At 42.8% G+C, this 24,799-nt stretch overlaps 2 protein-coding genes across 4 annotated transcripts in view; both read right to left on the reverse strand.

Annotated features, from left to right (window-relative positions):
- LOC124257180 (monocarboxylate transporter 12-like) overlaps window positions 1-24,799 on the reverse strand; it is a 47,278-nt gene that overhangs the window by 16,735 nt on the left and 5,744 nt on the right. Inside the window, exon 1 of one of the 3 annotated variants that reach the window (XM_046691204.1) lies at window positions 7,037-7,061. The exons of 1 other annotated variant lie outside the window; for it this stretch is intronic. The gene's annotated coding sequence lies outside the window, so the exon portion shown is untranslated. Of the gene's footprint in view, window positions 1-2,801; window positions 2,937-7,036; window positions 7,062-24,799 lie in introns of those variants that run through there. One more of the 3 variants, XM_046691203.1, reaches the window with a different exon arrangement.
- Window positions 1,913-2,269, reverse strand: LOC124257168 (endochitinase 2-like). The gene has a single exon (XM_046691186.1). The coding sequence runs from the start codon at window positions 2,267-2,269 to the stop codon at window positions 1,913-1,915; it is 357 nt and encodes a 118-aa protein (XP_046547142.1).

Below are 24,799 nucleotides of genomic sequence, written 5' to 3' on the forward strand. Positions count from 1 at the left end.
CAATCCGACATCCTCTCCCCATATTGGACTAAAATAGCCAGTCAACCTGTCAATGACCAGTTGACAACTAACATCCCATTCTCTTCCCACAGAGGTTACTCCTGTCATATCTTCCTACATAACCTCTGTTCTAATACGACCCTTTCTTGGTGTCAGCGTTCAAGGCTCGTGATTGGAGACAAGCCGATTTAGTTGTGCAATCAGCGACGTTGTTTCAAAAGTGATCATTCGCAAGGCCTCGGTAATTTCCGTATGCTTCGGGAAAACTAGAACCTCTTCCCGAGCGCGATGCGCAAACGTTTCTTCTAGACAGAACTCAGTCATGTAATGGCGTATCAATGGCGTCTCCATCGCCCTCGTTGACAATGGACAAGCTAGCCATTAAACGTCTTGTGTGTAACATCAACACAATTTGTGGCCCCGCATTTGCTTGTGTTAGTCAAATTGAATCTAAGTCGATGTAACACGTGTTCTGATTGGATAGAAAGAAGGGAGATAATTCGTGTTGCGATCTTTTGCCGCTAGGGGATTTTACGAGGACCGGGAAATATGGCCGTATTAGAACAGAGGTTATGTAGGAAGATATGACAGGAGTAACCTCTGTGGGAAGAGTATGCATAACATCCTGGTACTGGTAATCTCTTTGGTCCCAGCACTGAGAACACCCGTGCCTTTGTTTTTACAAGCTGAGCGACCAATGTGAGGACCTAGGTATGTTTTGTCAAGCATAGGATGAATGGGCTGAGAAAAGAGATCAATTAATTTGGTGAGATCAATTACCAATCAGTCAGTGGTGTCAACTTGAATTGTCACTGTCAGCAATAAATAGCTAGCCACACTGTATAATAAATCCAATGATATACATGTACATGTAAATACAGAATTGTTTTTTTCCCAAGAATATATTTACCAAGAAAATAGCTATTAAGCATAAATTTCATGATATAAGCCAGTTACAATGCATGGTACTGTTTGAAAAGTATTCAAGCAAGGAGACATTGAATTATCCGACACTCTGTATAATCCGACATATTTTCCCGGTCCCAGTGAGTGTCGGATTATACAGAGTCCACTGTAAATGATAAAAGACCTACCCGACCAAGCTCCCTTCACCAGAACCTGGAGCCAAGCCTCGTCTCAAACATAGCGTTGTGTAATTCTTCTACGTTATTTAATAGACTACCAGCAGGATGCTGTACAGACATTGCTTATTACACCACATCAATATCCACATACATCTACCGTGAACTCAGTGAAAGCAGAGAAACAAGTTCGGCCTGAGTTGGTTGACTGGGTCGTTGGACACATTTGATATTTGGCCACACAGTGGTTGGGACATCGTTGAGATTGGGGCTTGGGGTGGTTGGGACATCGTTGATATTTGGCCACGTAGTGGTTGGGACATCGTTGAGATTGGGGCTTGGGGTGGTTGGGACATCGTTAATATTAGGCCACGTGGTGGTTGGGACATTGTTAATATTTGGCCACGTAGTGGTTGGGACATCGTTGAGATTGGGGCTTGGGGTGGTTGGGACATCGTTAATATTAGGCCACGTAGTGGTTGGGACATCGTTAATATTTGGCCACGTGGTGGTTGGGACATTGTTAATATTTGGCCACGTAGAAGTTGGGACATCGTTAATATTTGGCCACGTGGTGGTTGGGACATTGTTGATATTTGGCCACGTAGTGGTTGGGACATCGTTTATATTTGGCCACGTATTGATTGGGACATCGTTAATATTTGGCCACGTGGTGGTTGGGACATTGTTGATATTTGGCCACGTAGTGGTTGGGACATCGTCTATATTTGGCCACGTAGTGGTTGGGACATCGTTTATATTTGGTCATGTAGTGATTGGGACATCGTTGATATTTGGCCACGGTATGGTTGGACATCGTTGAGATTGGGCTACGTGGTGGTTGGGACAGACACCGCAGAGACTTGGGCACGTGGTTGTTGGGAAATCGTTGAGATTGCTGTATGTGGTGGTTTGGACATCGTTGAGATTGGAGGATGTGGTGGTTGGAACATCGTTGAGATTGGGCTACGTGGTGGTTGGGACATTGTCGAGATTGTTCCCCGTGGTTGTTGGGACATCGTCGAGATTGGGTTACGTGGTTTGGGGACATCGTTGAGATTGGAGGATGTGGTGGTTGGAACATCGTTGAGATTGGGGCATGTGATAGTTGGGCCATCGTTGAGATTGGAGGATGTGGTAGTTGGGTCATCGTTGAGATTGGGCCACTTGGTGGTTGGAACGGACATCTTTGAGACTGGGTGGCTGGGACATCGTTGAGATTGGGGCTTGGGGTGGTTGGGACATCGTTGAGATTGGGACGTGGGGTGGTTGGAAAATCGTTGATATTTGGCCACGTAATGTTTGGGACATCCTTTAGATCTAGCCACGTTGAGACTGGGAAACGGGCTATGGTTGCGCGGAGATAAAGCCGTGAGTTCCGTTCTGAGGAGTTAGCGATAATGTTGTTTAACGCCGCAGACAAACATATTCAAGCAAAGCCTTCCAGCTTAGCACATTGCGGCAAACCAGAGATTAAAAACATGCACATAGTGCCACATAATGTGGGGTTATAGAGAATTGTATTAAGCCTCACAATGGGCCCCAAGACACAGATGAAATGTGCCAGGGAATGTTCGACAGGGCGACCCTAACGCCATGGCGATGGTAAGCCTACGATTAAGTATGAGGGCTACAACCACCTCACCCTCAGATCGTCTTGGAAGACGGGGCTCAGGTACAAATGTTCAGCAACATTATAGTGCCAGTTGAGACTCTTACCTGGAGATGATTCAAGGGCAGTATCACAACACAATATATGGACGTCCCGGGTTATCTCCTCTGATGGCGATCTACGCCGGCAGATTTTACTATGCGTAGTACAAGTTGTGTGAAAGTGTGTGCCGAGCGTTCAGCTGATAGTCACGTGCCAGCCATGTGATGCGCTCACTCAATATTTCCGGGTAGACCCGGCTTCTTGCTACTCATTGTGAATGGATAGCTACGGGCTACGGGCCAAGGTCTACCGGTTCGGATGACGCATTGTGACAGCTACCGTGTCGCGGCGTCTCGCATAATATACACTATAGACAAATCCTACTTGGCCACAGCATAAGTGACATCAAGGTAGACAGTTCCACATTATATAGCTCTCGCATTAGTGACATCAAGGTAGATAGTTTCACATTATATAGCTCTCGCATTAGTGACATCAAGGTAGACAGTTCCACATTATATAGCTCTCGCATTAGTGGCATCAAGGTAGATAGTTTAACATACTATACTTCTCACGAACCTGACATCGAGGTAGACAGTTCCACATTCTATAGTTCTCACATACCTGCCATCAAGGTAGAAAGTTTCAAATTTTATAGTTCCCGTATAACCCATATGAAGGTATATCTTTTCACATTCTATAGTTCTCGAATAAATGACATCAAGGTGGATAGGTTCACATTCTATAGTCATCATATACCTGACATCATGGAAGACAGTCTCACAAATACTATAGTTCTCATATACCTGGCATCAAGGTAGACAATCTCGCATTCTATAGTCCTCGCATACCTGCCATCAGGGTAGACAGTTCCACATTCGACATCCTAGCCACTGGTAGCCTAGTGGTTAAAGCGTCCGCTCGTCAGACCGAAGACTCGGGTTCGATTTCCCATATGGGTACAATGTGTGAAGCCCATATTTGGTGTCCCCCGCCGTGCTAATGCAGGGATGTTGCTTAAAGCGGCGTAAAACCATACTCACTCACTCATCTCAGTGCTACTCTTCTTCATTTTAAATTTTTGTTTGCTAGTGTCAAACCTAGACATTTTCACAGTAAGTGTTAGCCCACAGTGCCAACTCAAACATGCTTCGGTGTATGGCGATATAGACACGTTGAGATACACCACTGACGAGTATTTCACATCAACAAACACGTGACCCAGTGCACAACAGCTGCAGAGTATTCAAGGTCAAGGTTGGCATAGTTAAAATTGTAACTTCAGAACTCAAGAACGTTACCAAGTAGCAAAGATGTCAAATTAAAATTGACGAGAACAGGTGTGACTGCTGGCCGGTTTATATGCAGGAATGTACGGCTTATATAGCAGAACTTTCGTACATCTACTGTTGATGGGAGGGTGCGGTAACCTTGTGGTTAAAGTGTTCGCTCCCCTCGCACAGGTTCTGATCCCAACATGCGTACAATGTTAGAAACCCATTTCTGGTGTCCCCGGTTGTCTTATTGTTGGGGGCGGTGGGTAGCCTAGTGGTTAAAGCGTTCGCTCGTCACGCCAAAGACCCTGGTTCGATTCCCCACATGTGTACAATGTGTGAAGCCCATTTCTGGTGTTCCCCGCCGTGATATTGCTGGAATATTGAAAAAGCGGTGTAAAACTAAACTCACTCTACTGTTAAGACCGTTTCTCAGAAAAACTGGCTGAATTGCAACCAGATTTCAAACGAACAAACTACAGAGACATATGACGTGTTCTAAACCAGCAAAGATGTTGGTTAATAACCCTGACTTATGGTCTTATTAAGCTGTATAGAACAGTATCAACGTGCTCACATCATCGGCAGATTGCATATCCGGGTTAGAACTGGTCTTCAGCAAGCCATGGCTGTCCTATGGGGTGACTAACGGGATCGGGTGGTCAGGCTCGCTGACTTGGTTGACACATGTCATCGCATCCAAATTGTACAGATCGATGCTCATGCCGTTGATCACAGGATTGTCTGATCCAGACTGGATTATTTACAGACCGTCGCCATATAGCTGGAATATTGCTGAGTGCGGCGTTACACAATAATCCAACCCAGCAGATGTGCGTTATCGGTGGTTAGCAACAAAGTACATGTTATCACAAGGGGATGGTATTTAATCACTGGCATGACAATGTATCTGGCAGATGTAATATTTTACAACTGTTTGCCAATACTTGACATCGTCGCTATTTGAAGGTGATTAATAACACCTGTATATGCTGAATCGAAACTTGGACTTTGCATTTAGTAAACAGTTCTTATGCTTATGCATAGGGTTTGAGGTTTCGTGCTGTTACACGTTATATGCTGTTACACGTTATATGCTGTTACACGTTATATGCTGCTACACGTTATATGCTGTTACACGTTATATGCTGTTACACGTTATATGCTGTTACACGTTATATGCTGTTACACGTTATATGCTGCTACACGTTATATGCTGTTACACGTTATATGCTGTTACACGTTATATGCTGTTACACGTTATATGCTGCTACACGTTATATGCTGTTACACGTTATATGCTGCTACGTTATATGCTGTTACACGTTATATGCTGCTACACGTTATATGCTGTTACACGTTATATGCTGCTACACGTTATATGCTGTTACACGTTATATGCTGCTACACGTTATATGCTGCTACACGTTATATGCTGTTACACGTTATATGCTGTTACACGTTATATGCTGTTACACGTTATATGCTGTTACACGTTATATGCTGCTACACGTTATATGCTGCTACACGTTATATGCTGCTACACGTTATATGCTGTTACACGTTATATGCTGCTACACGTTATATGCTGCTACACGTTATATGCTGTTACACGTTATATGCTGTTACACGTTATATGCTGCTACACGTTATATGCTGTTACACGTTATATGCTGTTACACGTTATATGCTGTTACACGTTATATGCTGCTACACGTTATATGCTGCTACACGTTATATGCTGCTACACGTTATATGCTGTTACGTTATATGCTGCTACACGTTATATGCTGCTACACGTTATATGCTGTTACACGTTATATGCTGCTACACGTTATATGCTGCTACACGTTATATGCTGTTACACGTTATATGCTGTTACACGTTATATGCTGTTACACGTTATATGCTGCTACACGTTATATGCTGCTACACGTTATATGCTGTTACACGTTATATGCTGCTACACGTTATATGCTGCTACACGTTATATGCTGCTACACGTTATATGCTGTTACACGTTATATGCTGTTACACGTTATATGCTGTTACACGTTATATGCTGTTACACGTTATATGCTGTTACACGTTATATGCTGCTAGGGAACAATTACAGGAAATACATGTCAGCATTATGGGGGCGGTGGGGTAGCGGAGTAGTTAAATGGTTCGCTCGTCACGCCGAAGAACCGGGGTCGATTTCCCACATGGGTACATGTCTTAAGCCCATTTCTGGTGTCCCTTGTCGTGATACTGTGGAATATTGCTAAATGCGGCGTAAAACTAAACTCACTCATGTTAATATGGTGTGACAGGAAGACGAGTCAACATAGGAGTGAGTGAGTTTAGGTTTACGCCGCACACAGCAATATGGCGGCGGTCTGTAAATAAGCGAGTTTGGACCAGACAATCCAGAGATCAACAGCATGAACATCGATCTGCGCAATTGGGAACCGATGACATGTGTCAACCCAGTCAGTGAGCCTGACCACCCGATCCCGTTAGTCGCCTCTTACGACAAGCATGGGTTACAGAAGGTTTATTCTATCGAGGACCTTCATGTGTTAAATATATTGTGAAGGCAATGGGAATTCACTTAAGGTACGCACAAAGGTCAATGAAACTACAATGAAAATATATTCTTTTGGCAATGGAATTCACTTAATGTACGCACTACAAGCAATAATACTACAATGAAAATATATTTTAAAGGCAATAGAACTTCTAAGGTACGCACTATGGACTGTAAAACTACAATGAAAACATATACAGAAGGCAGTGGAACTTCTCTCAAGATGTACTCTTAGGCAATGAAACTGCACTGAAGTGATGCTTTGACGACTGCAGAACTTCATCGATAAGATATGCTTTATGGGTAATGAAAAGGTATGCTTTGAGGGCTATGGAACTACCTTGAAGGTATGCAGTGGATCTACAAAGTATCCTGTACAGATTATAACGATACTGTCACTTACCTGTCTTGCCGGTGAAGGTAATTCAGATTGTAACGACACAATGACACCTACCTGTAAGGTAATTCCCGAGATGTGAGGCCTGGTGTAGCATGTACTCACAGCCTAGGACAATCAGTGAGTTCCCAAGCGACCTGGGAGCCTTGACATACAAGTGTACAATACCCGTCAGCTGGCTATCAGCTGGGACAGCACACGTGGCTTCAGATACTAGCTACATCAGCTGAACTGGGACGGGTGGGAGACAAGCCGCACAGGCGCCGGGGGTAGAGAGAATTGGTAGGTCGTGACTTACCCACAGTATCCGGCTGCATCTGGTTCTGACAGGGTGTAGAAATGGTAGGGGTGGGGGACAAGCTGTACATGCGTCAGGGGTAGGGAGGGGGGATGGGTGGTGACATACCCATACCGTCTGGCTGCATCTGGCTGCATCAGATTTGTCAGCTAAACTGGTACACATTGCGACACGCAGATACATAATGAGTGAGTTTAGTTTTACGCCGCTTTTAGCAATATTCCAGCAATATCACTGCGGGGGGACACCAGAAATGGGCTTCATATATTGAATCAAAATCGGGTCTTCGGCGTGTCGGGCGAACGCTTTCACCACTAGGCTAGCCAACCACCCCTACAGACACATAAAGACGTGATGGCTAGACCACTGTGTTAGCAGTGACATGGCGTGTCGGTTCAGTAGTAGGACAAGAGAGGGTAACGCACGTCGTAGACGCTTGTTGTCTCAGGTGCAATCATGAAAACACGGCTATGTTTCGAACATAACTACCGTTTTCAGGGAGTATCTATAACGCGAACTCATTCCAGCTGATCGTGACACTGCTAGGGGAGGTAATTCAACCACAGTCCAACGTGTTGTCGACTGTGAAATGGGTGTTATCTGGGTGCTTGTTGACAGATAACACTGATGTACTACTGACACTAAGGAGGAAAAATGCCGTGTGTACTTGACACCACAGGGATATGGAATGAGGACATAACTTATATGTGTATCGTTGTGTTTACCAGGACAGAGTAAGACACACGTGGTGTATTGTTGTGTTCACCAGGACAGAGTAAGACACACATGGTGTATCGTTGTGTTCACCAGGACAGAGTAAGACACACATGATGTATCGTTGTGTTCACCAGGACAGAGTAACACACACGTGGTGTATCGTTGTGTTCACCAGGACAGAGTAAGACACACATGATGTATCGTTGCGTTCACCAGGACAGAGTAACACACACGTGGTGTATCGTTGTGTTCACCAGGACAGAGTAACACACACATGATGTATCGTTGCGTTCACCAGGACAGAGTAACACACACATGATGTATCGTTGTGTTCACCAGGACAGAGTAACACACACATGATGTATCGTTGTGTTCACCAGGACAGAGTAACACACACATGGTGTATCGTTGTGTTCACCAGGACAGAGTAACACACACATGGTGTATCGTTGTGTTCACCAGGACAGAGTAACACACACGGGGTGTATCGTTGTGTTCACCAGGACAGAGTAAGACACACATGATGTATCGTTGTGTTTACCAGGACAGAGTAAGGCACACATGGTGTATCGCTGTGTTCACCAGGACAGAGTAAGACACACATGGTGTATCGTTGTGTTCACCAGGACAGAGTAACACACACATGGTGTATCGTTGTGTTCACCAGGACAGAGTAACACACACGTGATGTATCGTTGTGTTCACCAGGACAGAGTAAGACACACATGGTGTATCGTTGTGTTCACCAGGACAGAGTAAGACACACATGATGTATCGTTGTGTTCACCAGGACAGAGTAACACACACGTGATGTATCGTTGTGTTCATCAGGACAGAGTAACACACACATGATGTATCGTTGCGTTCACCAGGACAGAGTAACACACACATGGTGTATCGTTGTGTTCACCAGGACAGAGTAACACACACATGGTGTATCGTTGTGTTCACCAGGGCAGAGTAACACACACGTGGTGTATTGTTGTGTTAACGAGAACAGATGTCTCAAATAACGTGACACTGTCCCAGCTGATACGCTGTCGATACTTCTGTAAGCGGTGCTATAAGTCCGTGAGAGATTAAGAGCTCACTAACAGCCATGACAGTTTATTCAAGGTTTGAACAGTACAACGGTCTATGTGGCCGGCAGGATGGATACAACTGTATATTCACTAATTACTGGCTGCTGATTACTGGGTGTAGTTTACTGGTTGACAAGGCGAACCAATAGAGTGTCAAACGTAATCAGGCAAAGGGTTGAGTTGAGGTGAGCTGGGCTTTACGTCACATCGGCATTATTCCAGCCATATAGTGACAAGAACAAGTCTGTATTCATGAATATTTCAAGTACAAAGTCCAAATGAGTTTTAGTTTATACACAAATATATTGAATGCATGATTATTTACAAACAGAAACCGCCACAGTACCAAATTCAAAAACATGCAATTCGTTATTCACATTACATAGTTACAATCTATGATACAGGTCAACTTCCCTATGATACAGGTAGCTAACAATGAGATGCCCACTCACGCGGGAAAACAGATCTTTCAGATTTGTCGCATCATAATGTGAATCCCTTGCAGTAGAAAAGTCCACACAGTCAAGCAGAATATGCTTGATGGTGAACACCTCACCGCAAGAGACACACATGGGAGGTCCATCCCCATCCGTGTTCAGCAGATAGTCATGAGTAAACCGACTGTGGCCAATACGACATCGTCGTAGAACTACCCCATCACGTCTTGACTGACAACCCAAGTAGATATAACCAATTGTTGGCTTCAATTCATGAAGTTTAATCAGGAAAAGGATAATAGTGCGTCAACATATCACAGAAAACAAATATGGGGTGAGGTGGTGGTGGCTCGTGGTGGTGAATGTGGGCGGGTTTGAGTATTGCATTAACAATTTATTGAAAGCACAATCTGGAACAATTTTTGAGACAACATCTGTGTTATGAGATTCAGCTTAATCTTAAATCCATCCTCTTTGGTATCCATGGGACCGCAAATTTCAAACTGGTGAACCACATTCTTTTGGCCGGAAAAAGATATATATACATAAGTTGTATTAGCAATGAATCTCTATCTTTCAAATCTTTTACTGCTACCTTGAAAGATATTTTTCAAGTTGAGAGATATGTTGCTAGAATAAAAAACCAACTAAATGAATGTAGGAGTAAATGGCTACCACTACTCACAACCTGGACCGATGTGTCATGACTCTTCAACATGCTTAAAGTAGAATTTTGAGATCGCGAATTACAATATGTGTCAATCCACGGATGGGAAAAGATATACATATTTAATGCATAAGCTGTATTAAAAATTTAATATTGACCCTAAAATCCTCCATCGCCTCTTTGAAAGATATGTTGCCAGAATGAAAAACCAGCCAGACGAATGTGGAGTAAACGGGCTCCCATTACACAACATGGTCTGATGTGTTATGACTCTTCAGTATATACAATCTATGATCTTTGTGCAGTAATACTTGAATGTATCTACTCATGTTTGAAGACTGATGTATTGTGAACTGTCAACATGTATAAGCTTGTATTAGGCATGGCATCTGTATAATAATGTATGAATGTTTCTACCTCTTGGTTACCCAGAAGGATACGGTGCTGTTATGAAAACGAACCAAATGAACTCAGGAGCAAACAAGCAATATTACTCATAGCACCGACTTACCTAATTGCTCAAGCTTAGACGATCCGCAATTATACAACTCTGTTTGGATGATATTCGTATAAAACGATTGTAACAAGATATGTCACCTGTCAACATGTATGACTTTTGTAAAAAGTGAATGTACCTACTAATGTGAATAAAAAATGTGGAAAAAAAACCCCCAAAACAATTTATTGAAAGGGTAAGTAAACCGAATGAATGTTCCTGAGAGCCGCAATCAGCAACATTCCAGATACATGTATGATATATGTCCGTTGAAATGAAATGCAAGAATACCCTATTCTTTTACACTATTATTTTAATACATCATTCATCTTGCAGTATGAAAGAATAGGATGTTCTTTAACGTTTATGTGTGGTATATGATCGTGGTCTGTAAATACCTACGTTGACCCGTGGATGAATGTAAATGCAATGTGAGCGAGTTAATTCAAACTGACGCCGCTTTTAGCAATATTCCAGCAATATCACGGCGGGGGACACCAGAAATGGACTTCACACATTGTACCCATGTGGGGAATCGAACCCGGGTTTTCGGCGTGACGAGCGAACGCTTTAACCACTATGCTACGCCACCGCCCCTTTCTTTGTCCTACATGTGTAAAAAGGTTTCTGCATTCAAAATAATCTCGTCAGACCTAAGTAAAGGTGTGTTGTTGGAAGGTACAACTATACGGGCCCAACCCACGGACCGCTAACCTAGCCCTGGTTTTCGGTTATAGTGGGCAACGAACCCGGGTCTTCGGCGTGACGAGCAAACGCTTTAACCACTAGGCTCACCCCACAGCCCCTTTAGATGTAATGATTCCTGCTTCTGTCATATAATTAAGGTAACTACATAATCTATGTAGCGGTATGATATATTGTGGTATTCTTTAACCTTTCTTGAGTGGTATATGTGGCGGTCTGAAAATAACCGCGCTGAAGTCGAGCAGACCCGTGACTTAAAGTACATGCATTGATTTCCTTAACGGGGCGCGCTGACACGCCGCAATGTTCAAAGCCTGGCCTACTGTAGTCGGCTACTGTCGCCAGTCGATGTCACTGAGGACATGACAACCCGAACCTAAGATGAAAGACGGGTAGAAGGGTGCACGTAGATAGAGCAATACATGTGGTATTGATACGGGTAGATGTAGAGTGGTGACAGGGTAGAAGATGCTCCGTGGTGAAGATACTTAGATGAAGATGTGAGGTGTGTGCGACCAGTTAACGCTGACGGAACTAGGGTACACGCGGAGAGTACATGGCACATGATATTGATACGGGTGTTACAATGGGTGGAAGGGAAAGGATTAGGAATAAAGGAGATCTTTGCGTGAGTAGACTTTCATGAAGCAGTGAGGTGTGTAAGGTTAGTCAGTTGGGTAGACATACATACTGAAACGCACATAACATGATACGGGTGGTTGAGAAATGTGTTGAAAATGAAAATAAGATATTGTTCTAATACAGGACATGTTTGCGTAAATAGATAAAGCTGTGAGTTGCTTATGGGTGAACTGTGTGAATTGTAACATAGCCATTGTAGTGAGTGAGTGAGTGAGTTTTAAGCCGCACTTAGCAATATTCCAGCTATATGGCGGCGGTCTGTAAATAATCGAGTCTGGACCAGACAATCCACTGATCAGCAGCATGAGCATCGATCTATGCAACTGGGATACGATGACATGTCAACCAAGTCATCGAGCCTGACTACCCGATCCCGTTAGTCGCCTCTTACGACAAGCATGGGTTACTGAAGATCACTACTAACCCGAATCTTTACGTGTCACAGCCATTGGATAGATAGCGACGTGATAGTTAGTACCATAGAAGGTTCATACCCCGACCCATGTGTACCCGTGAAGGTCCGGGTTAGAATGTGCCTTCAGTAACCCATGCTTGTCGTAAGAGGTGACTAACGGGATCGGGTGGTCAGGCTTACTGACTTGGTTGCCATAAGTCATCGGTTTCCAATTCCGCAGATCGATGCTCATGATGTTGATCACTGGATTGTTTTGTCCAGACTCGATTATTTACAGACCGCCACCATATAGCTGGAATATTGCCAAGTGCAGCGTAAAACTAAACTCACTCACCTATGTGGCGATGTCCCGTCAAACGTGTAAAACAGTGGCTTACTTAGAAGTAATGAAGAAAAACAGGGGGTGAACCCTGACTTTTTATAGTGAACGCTGACAAGTTGGGTACACGTGGACCCAGTGATCGGCGAGGCGGATCTGACCTTATTATGTCCGGACACCGATTATGATGTTGGTTTGTTGAAGTGAGAAGGTTAGTGATAAAGATGATGTAATTATTCCTGGTGGATTCTATACACCAGCATCGCAAACCAGGGCTAGGTTAGCGGTCGGTGGGTTGGGCCCGTAGTTGTACCTTCCAAACACACCTTTACTTAGGTCTGACGAGAGCATTTTGAATGCAGAAACCTTACCACACATGTAGGACAAAGAAAGGGGCGGTGGCGTAGCATAGTGGTTAAAGCGTTCGCTCGTCACGCCGAAGACCCGGGTTTGATTCCCCACATGGGTACAATGTGTGAAGCCCATTTCTGGTCTACTCACTACTATTGCTGGAATATTGCTAAAAGCGGCGTAAAACCAAACTAACTCACTATGACAAAGAAAACCTTCCAACCTCTGCAACAGGTGCGCAGTTCCTTTATAATGCGTTATCATCACGTCATCACATCAGATATATGCATGAGATCAGCTCTTGTCAGTCTTTGTTACATGGTGCAACATTCCGAGAATAACAACGATGTGTCAGGTTGATTCAGGGGTCGTCTCAAAAACTTCATGGCCCCTTTTCTCCTTCATTGACATATACTCATGCCAATAATGGTTCTCACCGCCCTCCCCACCCCACCCACACCCCTCTCCAATTAAAAAAATTGAAGGGGGTGACAACCATTATTGGCATGAGTATATAAGAAATATTTTGGTGTTCACAGTGATCCATGCACTAATTGGTCTGTAGATCTTGGTGCTTAAGACCGGTAGACGTGAAAGTGAGGGAATGAGTTTTACGCCGCTTTAGCAATATTCCAGCAATATTCCAGCAATATCACGGCGAAGAACACCAGAAATGTACTTCACTCATTGTACCCATGTTGGGAATCGAACCCGGGCCTTCAGCGTGATGAGTGAACGCTTCAACCACTATGCTACCCCACCGCCCCGAGGTGAAAGTGAAAATTACATGACAAATCGGCTTCAAAGATTCAGCATCACACGTAGATATAGTGAGCAATTGGTAAAACACGGGCCATAAATATTCTGTTATGTTGTTGTGTTTTGCCTCTGTTAGAATTATTCAAGCTTTGCCACAGCATCACGTAAAATCGAGTCTAGTCAAGCAAGAGGTCAACATAATGAGCATCAGTCCACTCCACGCCGTAGGGTACTGATAACATATATTAAGGACTTTGTTACATAGTTCTTGTTCAAAGCACCCGTGAAGATCTGGGTTAGAAGTGATCTTCAGTAATCCATGACTGTCGTAAGAGGCTCGCTGACTTGGTTGACACATGTCATCCGTTCCCAATTGCGTAGATCGATGCTCATGCTGTTGATCACTGGATTGTCTGGTCCAAACTCAATTATTTACAGACCGCCGCCATATAGCTGGAATATTGTTGAGTGCGGCGTAAAACTAAACTCACTCTTGTTCAAAGCAGCACTCAGGGTTATTTCCGCTTGAGGCAGCTGTCAGTGAAACACGACCTGACCACACAGGAGTCGAATAAACTTTCAAGGCACGAAATAATTAACATTCACGATTGCCTCTTGTTTAGAAACATTAAACCCTTAGTCTGTCTCAAAGTCACTGAACCACATTATTTACCCTACTGCCTAGATCGTCCTGCAATGCTTAAGCCCTAAATGAATCAAGTCTACCTTTCCGAGAGAGAGGAGAGAGAGAGAGAGAGAGAGAGAGAGAGGAGAGAGAGAGAGGAGAGAGAGAGAGGAGAGAGAGAGAGAGAGAGAGAGAGAGAGAGGAGAGAGAGAGAGAGAGGGGAGAGAGAGAGGGAGAGAGAGAGGAGACGGGGACTAAGCGTTAGACTAGCTATGTGACAGACGTCTGTGAAACACTACCTGACTCCACAAGAGTGGAATAACCTTAGAAAACACGAATAATTAACATACATCCACGATTGCTTCTTGTTTAGAAACGTCCAACTGTGTATCGTGCGTGGATGTTTATCACATCCCACCAGCTGTGAAGCATTGGCTGGATGACTAACAACACAGATCTATAGTGGTGCAAAGTACAGAGACTTGTCAACAACCGTTTATATCACCTCTCACATAAAGATGTCAGTGTGCGACACTCCCATGTGATGTAAGGACTCGACTGCAATGAATAACGCTACTCATTGACACAAGTAGGTTAGCTGGGTCGGACGTATTTCAGGAATACTCACTTCTATAAAAGTGTAACAGCTTGATGTTAGACTGACGCTTAGTCTCTGAATATAGGCGGGGCAGCCTAACCCGGGTTCGAGTCCCCACATGGGTAAAATGTATGAAACCCATTTCTTTTGTCCCACGCCGTGATATTGCTGGGATATTGCTAAAAGCGGCGTAAAACCATACTCACTCACTCACTCACTCTGAATATGTATAATTTTGATAGTAACAAATAATCCCATTTAAATTGAAAAGGAGCCCCAGTTAGGTGGAAGGTTCAGAGGAAATCAAGACTTGATTCATTTAGGGCTTTAGTATTGCAAAGGAGGGCTAACATTTAGGCACTCAGGAAAATTAATATGCTTCAGAGACTGTGAGACAGTCTAGCTTGATGTGGGCCTGACGAGATGCTGGGCTAATAATCAAAATCGTGCGAAAATAAAAAATGATAATCTGTCCGAATCTGAGAAGTGGAACAACGCTACATCTCGTCAATAAAACAACACATGTTGTTGCCAAATCTCTGAGTTTCTTTATAAAGCGACTTGTGTTGATAAATGAGATATATAAAGTCACATTCATTCTTGATGCAACCTATTTTGATAATTTTGAGAAAGAATGGGGTGTTTTCCCAAACACGTGAAATTGAATTTAAGTAAAATTTCACGCAAAAATGTATTGCCTACAAAATATCATTAATTCTTATATTTGTGTGTGAATGTTTTGTTGTATGTTATGTTTATAGCAAACGTTGGACGCAAGTGGCAGTGGGGGTGTTAGATTTCTTCCGGTTAAGGAACACTGAAAGTCCAAAGTACACTGCAAAGCAGAAACTGTGATCCCCTAGGTAAGGACACAGAACGTGTCAGGTCGGATTTCGACTAATTTGAGAATTCTATCAAAATCGTTCGACATCGGAGGTCAATACAGACTGGGACGTCAATGGAAATTGAACCTGGATCTACGTTATAGCAATCGAACGCCTAAACATCTGTGCCACTTCGGCTTGTTCTGGTTAACGAACTTTGAAAGTCGATTGCAAAACAGAAGCTGTGACCCCTTCAATCTAAATTTTGCGAGATTGCCCTTGACAGGATAGTCTCCAAAATCTGTCCATACGTCATTCTTTCCCCCCTCAAACCGTCCTATTTAGTACATGAGTAGAGCGTCGATACCATGAACATGACGCAGGACCAGTGAGTCCACGCGTAGCACGAGGAACAGCTGCACTGTCACCTGACCAGCTAGCAATTGACATATTTGAAATATACAACGGTAAACTGCTCGTTATAAGTCAGTACAACTCATTGCTGGTTAATATCTAGGTTATCAGCTGAGCATAATTGACCTGTCGTCACCTGTTAATGAAAACGTGAATAACCAATGAAAAAGTTCAAGTCGATATATTTTCATACATCTTCAAAGGAATTTACTGACCTAGGTATTGTTTAGGTCACTTGTCAAACAATGACTTTTGTGACCTCATAGGTATTGTTTGGGTCACTTGTCAGACAATGACTGTTATGACCTCAGAGGTATTGTTTAGGTAACTTGTCAGGCATTGACTTTTACCGACTTGCGAGGTATTGATAGGTATTGTTTAGGTCACTTGTCAGACAATGACTTCTACCGACCTTATAGGTATTGTTTAGGTCACTTGTCAGGCAATGACTTTTACCGACCTGATAGGTATTGTTTAGGTTACTTGTCAGGCATTGACTTTTATGACCTGATAGGTATTGTTTGGGTCACTTGTCAGACAATGACTTCTACCGACCTTATAGGCATTGTTTAGGTCACTTGTCAGGCAATGACTTTTACCGACCTGATAGGTATTGTTTAGGTTACTTGTCAGGCATTGACTTTTATGACCTGATAGGTATTGTTTAGGTCGCTTGTCAGGCATTGACTTTTACCGACCTGATAGGTATTGTTTGGGTCACTTGCCAGGCAATACTTTTTACCGACCTGATAGGTATCGTTTAAGTCTATGCTTGTCGTAAGATGCGATTATACTTGCTGTAATCAGCGTCAATGCTTGCTGTAATCAGCGTCTAAACTTGCTGTAATCAGCGTCTATACTTGCTGTAATCAGCGTCTATGCTTGCTGTAATCAGCGTGTATGCTTGCTGTAATAAACGTGTATGCTTGCTGTAATCAACTGTATGCTTGCTGTAATCAACGTAGATGCTTGCTGTAATCAACGTCTATGCTTGCTATAATCAACGTCTATGCTTGCTGTGATCAGTATCTATGCTTGCTGTAATCAACGTCTATGCTTGCTGTAATCAACTGTATGCTTGCTGTAATCAACGTGTATGCTTGCTGTAATCACCGTCTATGCTTGCTATAATCAGCGTCTATGCTTGCTGTGATCAGTGTCTATGCTTGCTGTAATCAACGTCTATGCTTCCTGTAATCAACGTCTATGCTTCCTGTAATCAACGTCTATGCTTGCTGTAATCAACGTCTATGCTTGCTGTAATCAACGTCTGTGCTTGCTGTAATCAGCGACTATGCTTGTATCAAGATGCGACTTGGCCTAACGTAAGAGGCAACGAGATGATCAGGCTCGCTGATTTGATTAATACATGTCATCCAAGTTGCATAGGCCGATGCTTATGATACTGTAATCGTATAATTTTCTCGGGGTGCAATTAAAAAGATTGTAATTTTTTATATTTTTTCACTCATTACTCACGTATTAAATGTGAATATTAGCAGAACATAACTCCAGATTCAAAGACAGGTGAACAGTTAGCATTTTGTCAAGTCACCATGGGCAGCAATGCAGGCTTCAATGCGGCGGGGCATACTACTGATCAAAGAAGTTAGAAAGTCGTGGTCCATGCTGTCCCAATATCGGACCACCTCTTCTTTCTTTTCAGCAATATTTGTCAGATTTTTCTTATTGACACTTTCCAGACACTTCCAAACATTTTCTATTGGATTTAGGTCAGGGCTATAGCTTGGCCAATCTAACAATGTCATATTTTGGGTCCGAAACCAGGCCTTTGAATGCTTTGAACGATGTTTTGGGTCGTTGTTTTGCTGGAAAATCCAAAAAATGTCGTCTGCTAGCAAGTAAACAAAGGGGGATAACTCTTCACAAACTAATGAAAAAGGATTAACGGAGTTGTCTCTCTTGAATGAAACCAAGCACTTGATAGTTGGTCAAGGTTGCTTATACTAGAAATCCAATTAAACATACATGTATTCCTAAAATTCTCAATAATTTTGGTCATACTATAACTCTGCCCCAATGGTTCCATTATAAAGCTGCCTATTAATCCAATTTGTAAACCACATTCAGGTACAACGAGGCAGGATGGCTACACTTAACTGTGCCCAGAGACCTTATCGATATATACTCTCTGTTGGGCGTTATCCATTGGTCCACACATTAAGAATAACTACATAAAAAATGAAAGAGGACATGAGCCCCGCAGAGGAAACAGCTAGTCACGCATGGCTGACTAACAATGGGTCAGACAGAACACATTCATGATCACGAGTTGCTCATCCGTGGTTCACGACTCCCGCCACAATGTAACTGGGTGACGGGTCTGTCTTATTCAACTATGACTCAGGTAGCACACGTGACTGAACTTATAATATCATAACTTTGACAGAGAGAAATACATTAGCCTGTCGTACAGACTCTGAAATAAATATACCCAATACAGGCCATGCAAATCTAGAATATGTGGAGTCGAGATTAGCACAGGTTCAGGCGGAAATAAAGAAAGTATCTGGGGCTCCTTTTCATCATATTTTATTGCTATAATTTCAGAACCGTTTTTTTTTCTGTAAAATAGATGTTAGGCTAGACATACATATATTCATACTGAAATAGGCACCCGGTATACTGGACATGTACGTGAGGAAAATCTAGACTTGCATCACTGGAAGGGTCGCTAGCAAGGGGAAAGGAAAAATATGGTTGCAGAGCTTGGACTATTTCAGAATGTTTCCGGAAAACGTAACAAAAAACTTTTCATTTGCCGCGATTAAGCAATCGCTGTCCATAACGTATGGCTCAAGATACCGTTGTCCTATATACGACTAACTGTGACGATGTATAAGTGCCAGCGCAACACAAACTGTCCGACTGGGCTCCGTATAATCAGGCTGTGGTAAATGTGAATTTGGCTGCTTTATTGATAACAAATGAATATTTTCCGAGTGACTGAATGAGTGAATTTAGTTTTACGCCACTTTTAGCAATGATACATAATGAAGAAACTGCGCACCTGTTGCAGGGGTTGAAATGTTTCCTTTGTCATTGTGAGTGAGTTTGGTTTTACGCCACTTTTAGCAATATTCCAGCAATATCACGGCGGGGGACACCAGAAATGGGCTTTACACAATGAACCCATGTGGGAAATCGAACCCGGGTCTTCGGCGTGACGAGCGAACGCTTTAACCACTGGGCGACCCCAACGCCAAACTGTGTAAACGCAATGTATATCAAACTCTAGTTTTTCTTGGAGGACTGCGACGAAATACCAATCATACTAAAACAAACAAGGTTTACCCTGCTGTTGAAACAGTGTCCACATGTTCTTAGACCAACTGCATGAGTATTAACTGCATGGTTTAATGGACGGTGACAAGCACTGATGTTCAACATGATCAGGATATGCAGTATGGGTGATAAGGCCTGGTGTATCATATTACCTGATAATGATGTTATCTCTACATTTGGCCTAGGAGTAGAAAGGATATTCCGTTCCTTAGGATTGGCCTCAACGCAGATGCGCAGATCACTGGGGCACTTGACACTTATTGATGCATCATCTAACGGCATCGGGATATAAGATCAAACATGACGTCATAAAGCAGACTGATAGACTGATAATTATGAACCGTAACATCGTGTTATTTGAATTCAAAGAGGATATAATAAATATTTATAAAGAAGGAAACGTACTGAAATACAGTAAATGTTTTCAACTTGCTTTAAAGGTTGCCAACAAAGTAATATTCACACAGATATACCTTAGTTTAGATTTAGTTGCATTATGTGAGTGTTGCTGTTAAATCCTGGTTGTTTGTGCTCGGTGTCACAGTTATGTATATGTGTTGCTAGCTGCAGGCGAGTATTGTCGACCTGGCGGGTCAGTGAGTGCACACATACCGATCAGCGCTGACATAACCGACACGAATACTACACGGCGCGGTCACAACAACGAATGCACACCAGCATAACCGGTGCGGGGACATAATAGGATAAAAATTGGATTATTAATACGTCACGTGGAATAATGATGTAGCCCTATTTACAATCTTGAGCATAACACCGACATTACAGCGATGTTCATTTAAGTGCAAATGTTAGGATCATTAGAGACAAGTGTAACTTGCAAAAGTGAATGAGTGAGTTTAGTTTTACGCCGCACTCAGCAATATTCCAGGTATATGGCGTCGGTCTGTAAACCCGAGCCTGACCAACCGATCCCGTTAGTCGCCCCATACGACAAGCGTGGGTTACTGAAGGCCAATATTCTAACCCGGACATCCACGGGTATTTTCTCTAAGAACAAATACTACCCTGGAACTTTGTTATACTTAAGTCACTTGACGTAAGCTAAAAGTGTGTATATCTCTTCATCTAAGGTTCACAAGTTCACACAAACAGCCTAGTAACTCCAAGTATTAATCAGCCGTTTTGAAACTGCGTATTAGCTTAATATATCGGTCAGGCCGATCTAACCGGTTATCTCTAGTGTTGTTTACAACAACCACGGTGTCGCTTTGCATATGTCGTTCATGTAGTCACTCCTATTCATTATCATGGGAAAGGAAATGAAATAACTTCCTGCTGATATAAATTTTATTAATGGCTTTTCCAGATATGTTCAGATGTTTTTTCTTTGTTTGGTATTTAAAGCCGTAGCTAGTATCAGGGTGGCGACCTGTAGTCGAGTCAAACCAAACCAGTGATTGATATCATGAGCAATCACCCACCCAAAGACATACAACCAGGCATGTATCTTCGCAATCAGCTGGCTGGTTGGTTGGTTGTTTAACGCCGCACTCAGCAATATTCCCGCTATTTGGCGGCGGTCTGTACATAATCGAGTCTGGACCAGACAATCCAGTGATCAATAGCACGAGCATCGATCCGCGCAATCGGGAACCGAAGACATGTGTCAGCCAGGTCAGCGAGCCTGACCACCCGATCCCGTTAGCCGCCTCTTACGACAAGTATAGTCGCCTTTTGTGGCAAGCTTGGGTTGCTGAAGACCTATTCTACCCCGGATCTTCACGGGTCGTAACTTGCAAGAATAGTTACCAATATTGTCCCAGTTACTTGTGTACAATGAATACGACTAATTGAGTCTCTTTGTATCTGGAAATAGTATCTATTAAGTTAAACCTGTTTGCTTGGAAACAATGACGTAATCCATTGATCATGACGTCATAGTACTCAGAGTGACGTAATTGATGATGATAATAGATGTTTTACCACATAGGTACATGCAGATATATATATACATACATTGCTGTAGTTGCATTACAATGTCGATAACCGGTTATAAATCTGATTGTGTACAACGTAATATTTGTACCCCCAGTTTATTCATAATGTTCTTCAGCCCGTTTCGACCCGTGAAGGTCCGGGTTAGAATATTGGCCTTCAGTAACCCACGCTTGTCGTAAGAGGTGACTAACGGGATCGGCTTGTTGACTTGGTTGACACATGTCATCGGTTCCCAATTGCGCAGATCAATGCTCATGGTGTTGATCACTGGATTGTCTGGTCCAGACTCGATTATTTACAGACCGCCGCCATATACCTGGAATATTGTTGAGTGCGGCGTAAAACTAAACTCACTCACTCACTCAGCCCGTGTCATCAAGGGTATGGCATTGAAACATATAGGTCTGTTCGGAACCCACACCAGATGCGGTTCTGATTAGAGTAGAGGTTGAAAAACGCTGTGATATGTATCAACACTACAGTATGTGTTGGTGATGGGCAATGATAGAAACACATTGAATATATCAGGCGGAATTTCCATCAATATATTGTTTGTGAGTTGTTTGTGAGTTGTTTGTGATGTATGGGTCGGATGACCTTCATTCCTAACATAAACAACATAAGAACACAGGTTCCGGGCCTCAATCTCGCATAGATTTTTGAGTGTTGGAAATTGTCCGTGGAAAGTACGCCAGCTGTCGGTCGTCGGAAAGCTGACCGGTTCAGTAACACTGCGGTAGCCCTGGACCCTAGCCTATTAGTTTGTCTCACAGTCCCTGAACCATATTATTGTCCCTACAGCCTAGCCCTCCCTGCAATGCTAAAGCCCTAAATAAAGCAAGTCTAGATTTCTCCAGGTTCTCAATCTCTTGTCTCTCCTTTTCAATTTAAATGCGTTTATTTGTTACAATGAAAATTACATATATTCAGAGACTAAGCGTTAGTCTACCTAGCCTGTCAAAGAGACCCTGAAACAAATAGCAAGTCTAGAATAGGTGGCAAGTCTTGATTACCTCAGTTTTAAATTGAAGGTCTTTGGTCTGATTTACCTTAATGAATATAATTTAGGAAACGATTTTTCTGTAATATATGATGTTGATACCAGTGACTAGACGTTAGACTAACTCGTACCTAACAATACATCATTAATTAAACCAACTATACATGATTAACCACGAACACATTTCATATTTAACACGTCTTACGCAAAGTGATAATTTGCTCGTAATGGCTTTTAGGTGTGAAACATTCCTGGAATTTCAATAATTGTAACTAAATTATTGCTGAGTGAGTGAGTTTAGTTTTACGCCGCACTCAGCAATATCCCACCGATATATGGCGGCGGTCTGTAAATAATTGGACCAGACAATCCAGTGATCAATATCATGAGCATCGATCTACGCAATTGGGAACATGTGTCAACCAAGTCAGCTTGACCATCCAATCCCGCCTGCACAGATGAGTGAGTGAGTTTGGTTTTACGCAGCTTTTTACGCAGCTTTGGACACCAGAAATGGGCTTCACACATCTACACAGAGGAAGGAATATAATCTTAAGCAATGCAGTTCAATACTCAGTCATGAAAAGATCTGATTGGCATTCAGAAGTTGATTGGTAATAATGCAGATGCAAGAGGCTTTTAGGGTAATAACGATAAAAGAATTTATATTTAATACGTAATAAATAAGTTCTCACGCATAAAGCATCTGTCTTTATTGCTATGATACGAAGGAGGAAAATCAAATATGGTGTAAAACATTTAGGGAGTCGAACCCGGATCTTTGTGACGAACGAACGCTTCAACCATGAGGCCACAACACACGCCCTGTTTAGGTTCAGACACCTCAAATATACCCCAATATAGTCATGACGAAACATTCCGTCACACGTGGTCCCCCAGGGCTCGATTTCAGAGAAGTTAACCTACTTGCACCAGGTGCAACCTACGATAAAGACCTAGTTGCACCAGCCAAATTCCAGTTGCAACATAGTGTGTTTAAAACGTCAGAAGTTTCGGTGCACATAAAAAAACTTCCGTGATGTAGTACCCATGAAACCATAGCAACATAGAGACACAGCTGGTATCTGTTTTCAAGAGCTGTCATTGCAGAGACGTGTCTATGAATAGCAATGTTTCGGTGCCATAGCTATTCAAAGTTTAGAAGAAAAATGAGCTGACATATTTATGCTTATAATGTTAGATTCATCATTGATTTATTTCTCAAAAACTGACTTGCACCTTGTGCAAGTTAGACTCATAACTAGGTTGCACTTTGTAAAACTGGGTTGCACCAGTGAAAGTAACAAAGCACTAAATCGAGCCCTCTCCCCTCATCGGTCTATAAATGTCGCATTGCTGATGCTGCATATTTCAAGCTTTCACGTACAGTTCATATCAGGTTCTCAACCTCGAAATTATATCTCCAGCACAATCACATACACGTGATCCTTATAGCGTGTCATGCTGACCCATCACGGGTGGACGCACATCCGGGCATTGGCCTTTGCTGCCATTATGTTCAGCAGTTGGTGCAGACGCGGATGGCGCAGACGCAGACGCGGTTCGTGCACACACCTGTAACGGTAATCGCTGTCGTGGATTGTCACCAGCTGAACTGTTTCGTCAAGGACAAGCGGTCGAAGACTGTTGCCATGAGTCAACAATGTCACGTGTGCACTTGTCAGATCGAATATGATAGGCTTCTATACCACAATAGTTTGTCTCACAGTCCCTGAACCACATTATTTTGAGAGAGAGAGAGAGAGAGAGAGAGAGAGAGAGAGAGAGAGAGAGAGAGAGAGAGAGAGAGAGAGAGAGAGAGAGAGAGAGAGAGAGAGAGAGAGAGAGAGAGAGAGAGAGAGAGAGAGAGAGAGAGAGAGAGAGAGAGAGAGGGGAGAGAGGAATGATCCTCCGCAGTGCAAAAGAAGTTGGTTCACCCACATCAGCTGACTTGGGGCACTCCCCTCGGAAAATCGGTCGTCCTTGTGTATCAGACATTCACACGGCGTTCTAGAACCAAATGCACAGAAAGACAACGATTCACAATATCTAAAGAAACAATATCTAGGTTCTGGAAATCATATAGGTATCCTTCTGCAACCTGTGAATATTATTTCATTAATCATGATTCCGTGAAAGAAATACAAAAGTTAAGATTAATAGTAAGTAGCATGAATCGTTTTAAGAACATGTGAGCTTAAGATCC

The sequence above is a fragment of the Haliotis rubra genome, unplaced genomic scaffold (genome assembly GCF_003918875.1).
Source record: "Haliotis rubra isolate DU_JTF1 unplaced genomic scaffold, ASM391887v1 Scf650, whole genome shotgun sequence".
Lineage (NCBI taxonomy): Eukaryota > Metazoa > Mollusca > Gastropoda > Lepetellida > Haliotidae > Haliotis > Haliotis rubra.

Excerpts from the sequence above, each read along its gene's own strand:
- LOC124257168 (XM_046691186.1), bottom strand. The coding sequence starts at position 2,269 with ATGTCCGTTCCAACCACCAAGTGGCCCAATCTCAACGATGACCCAACT.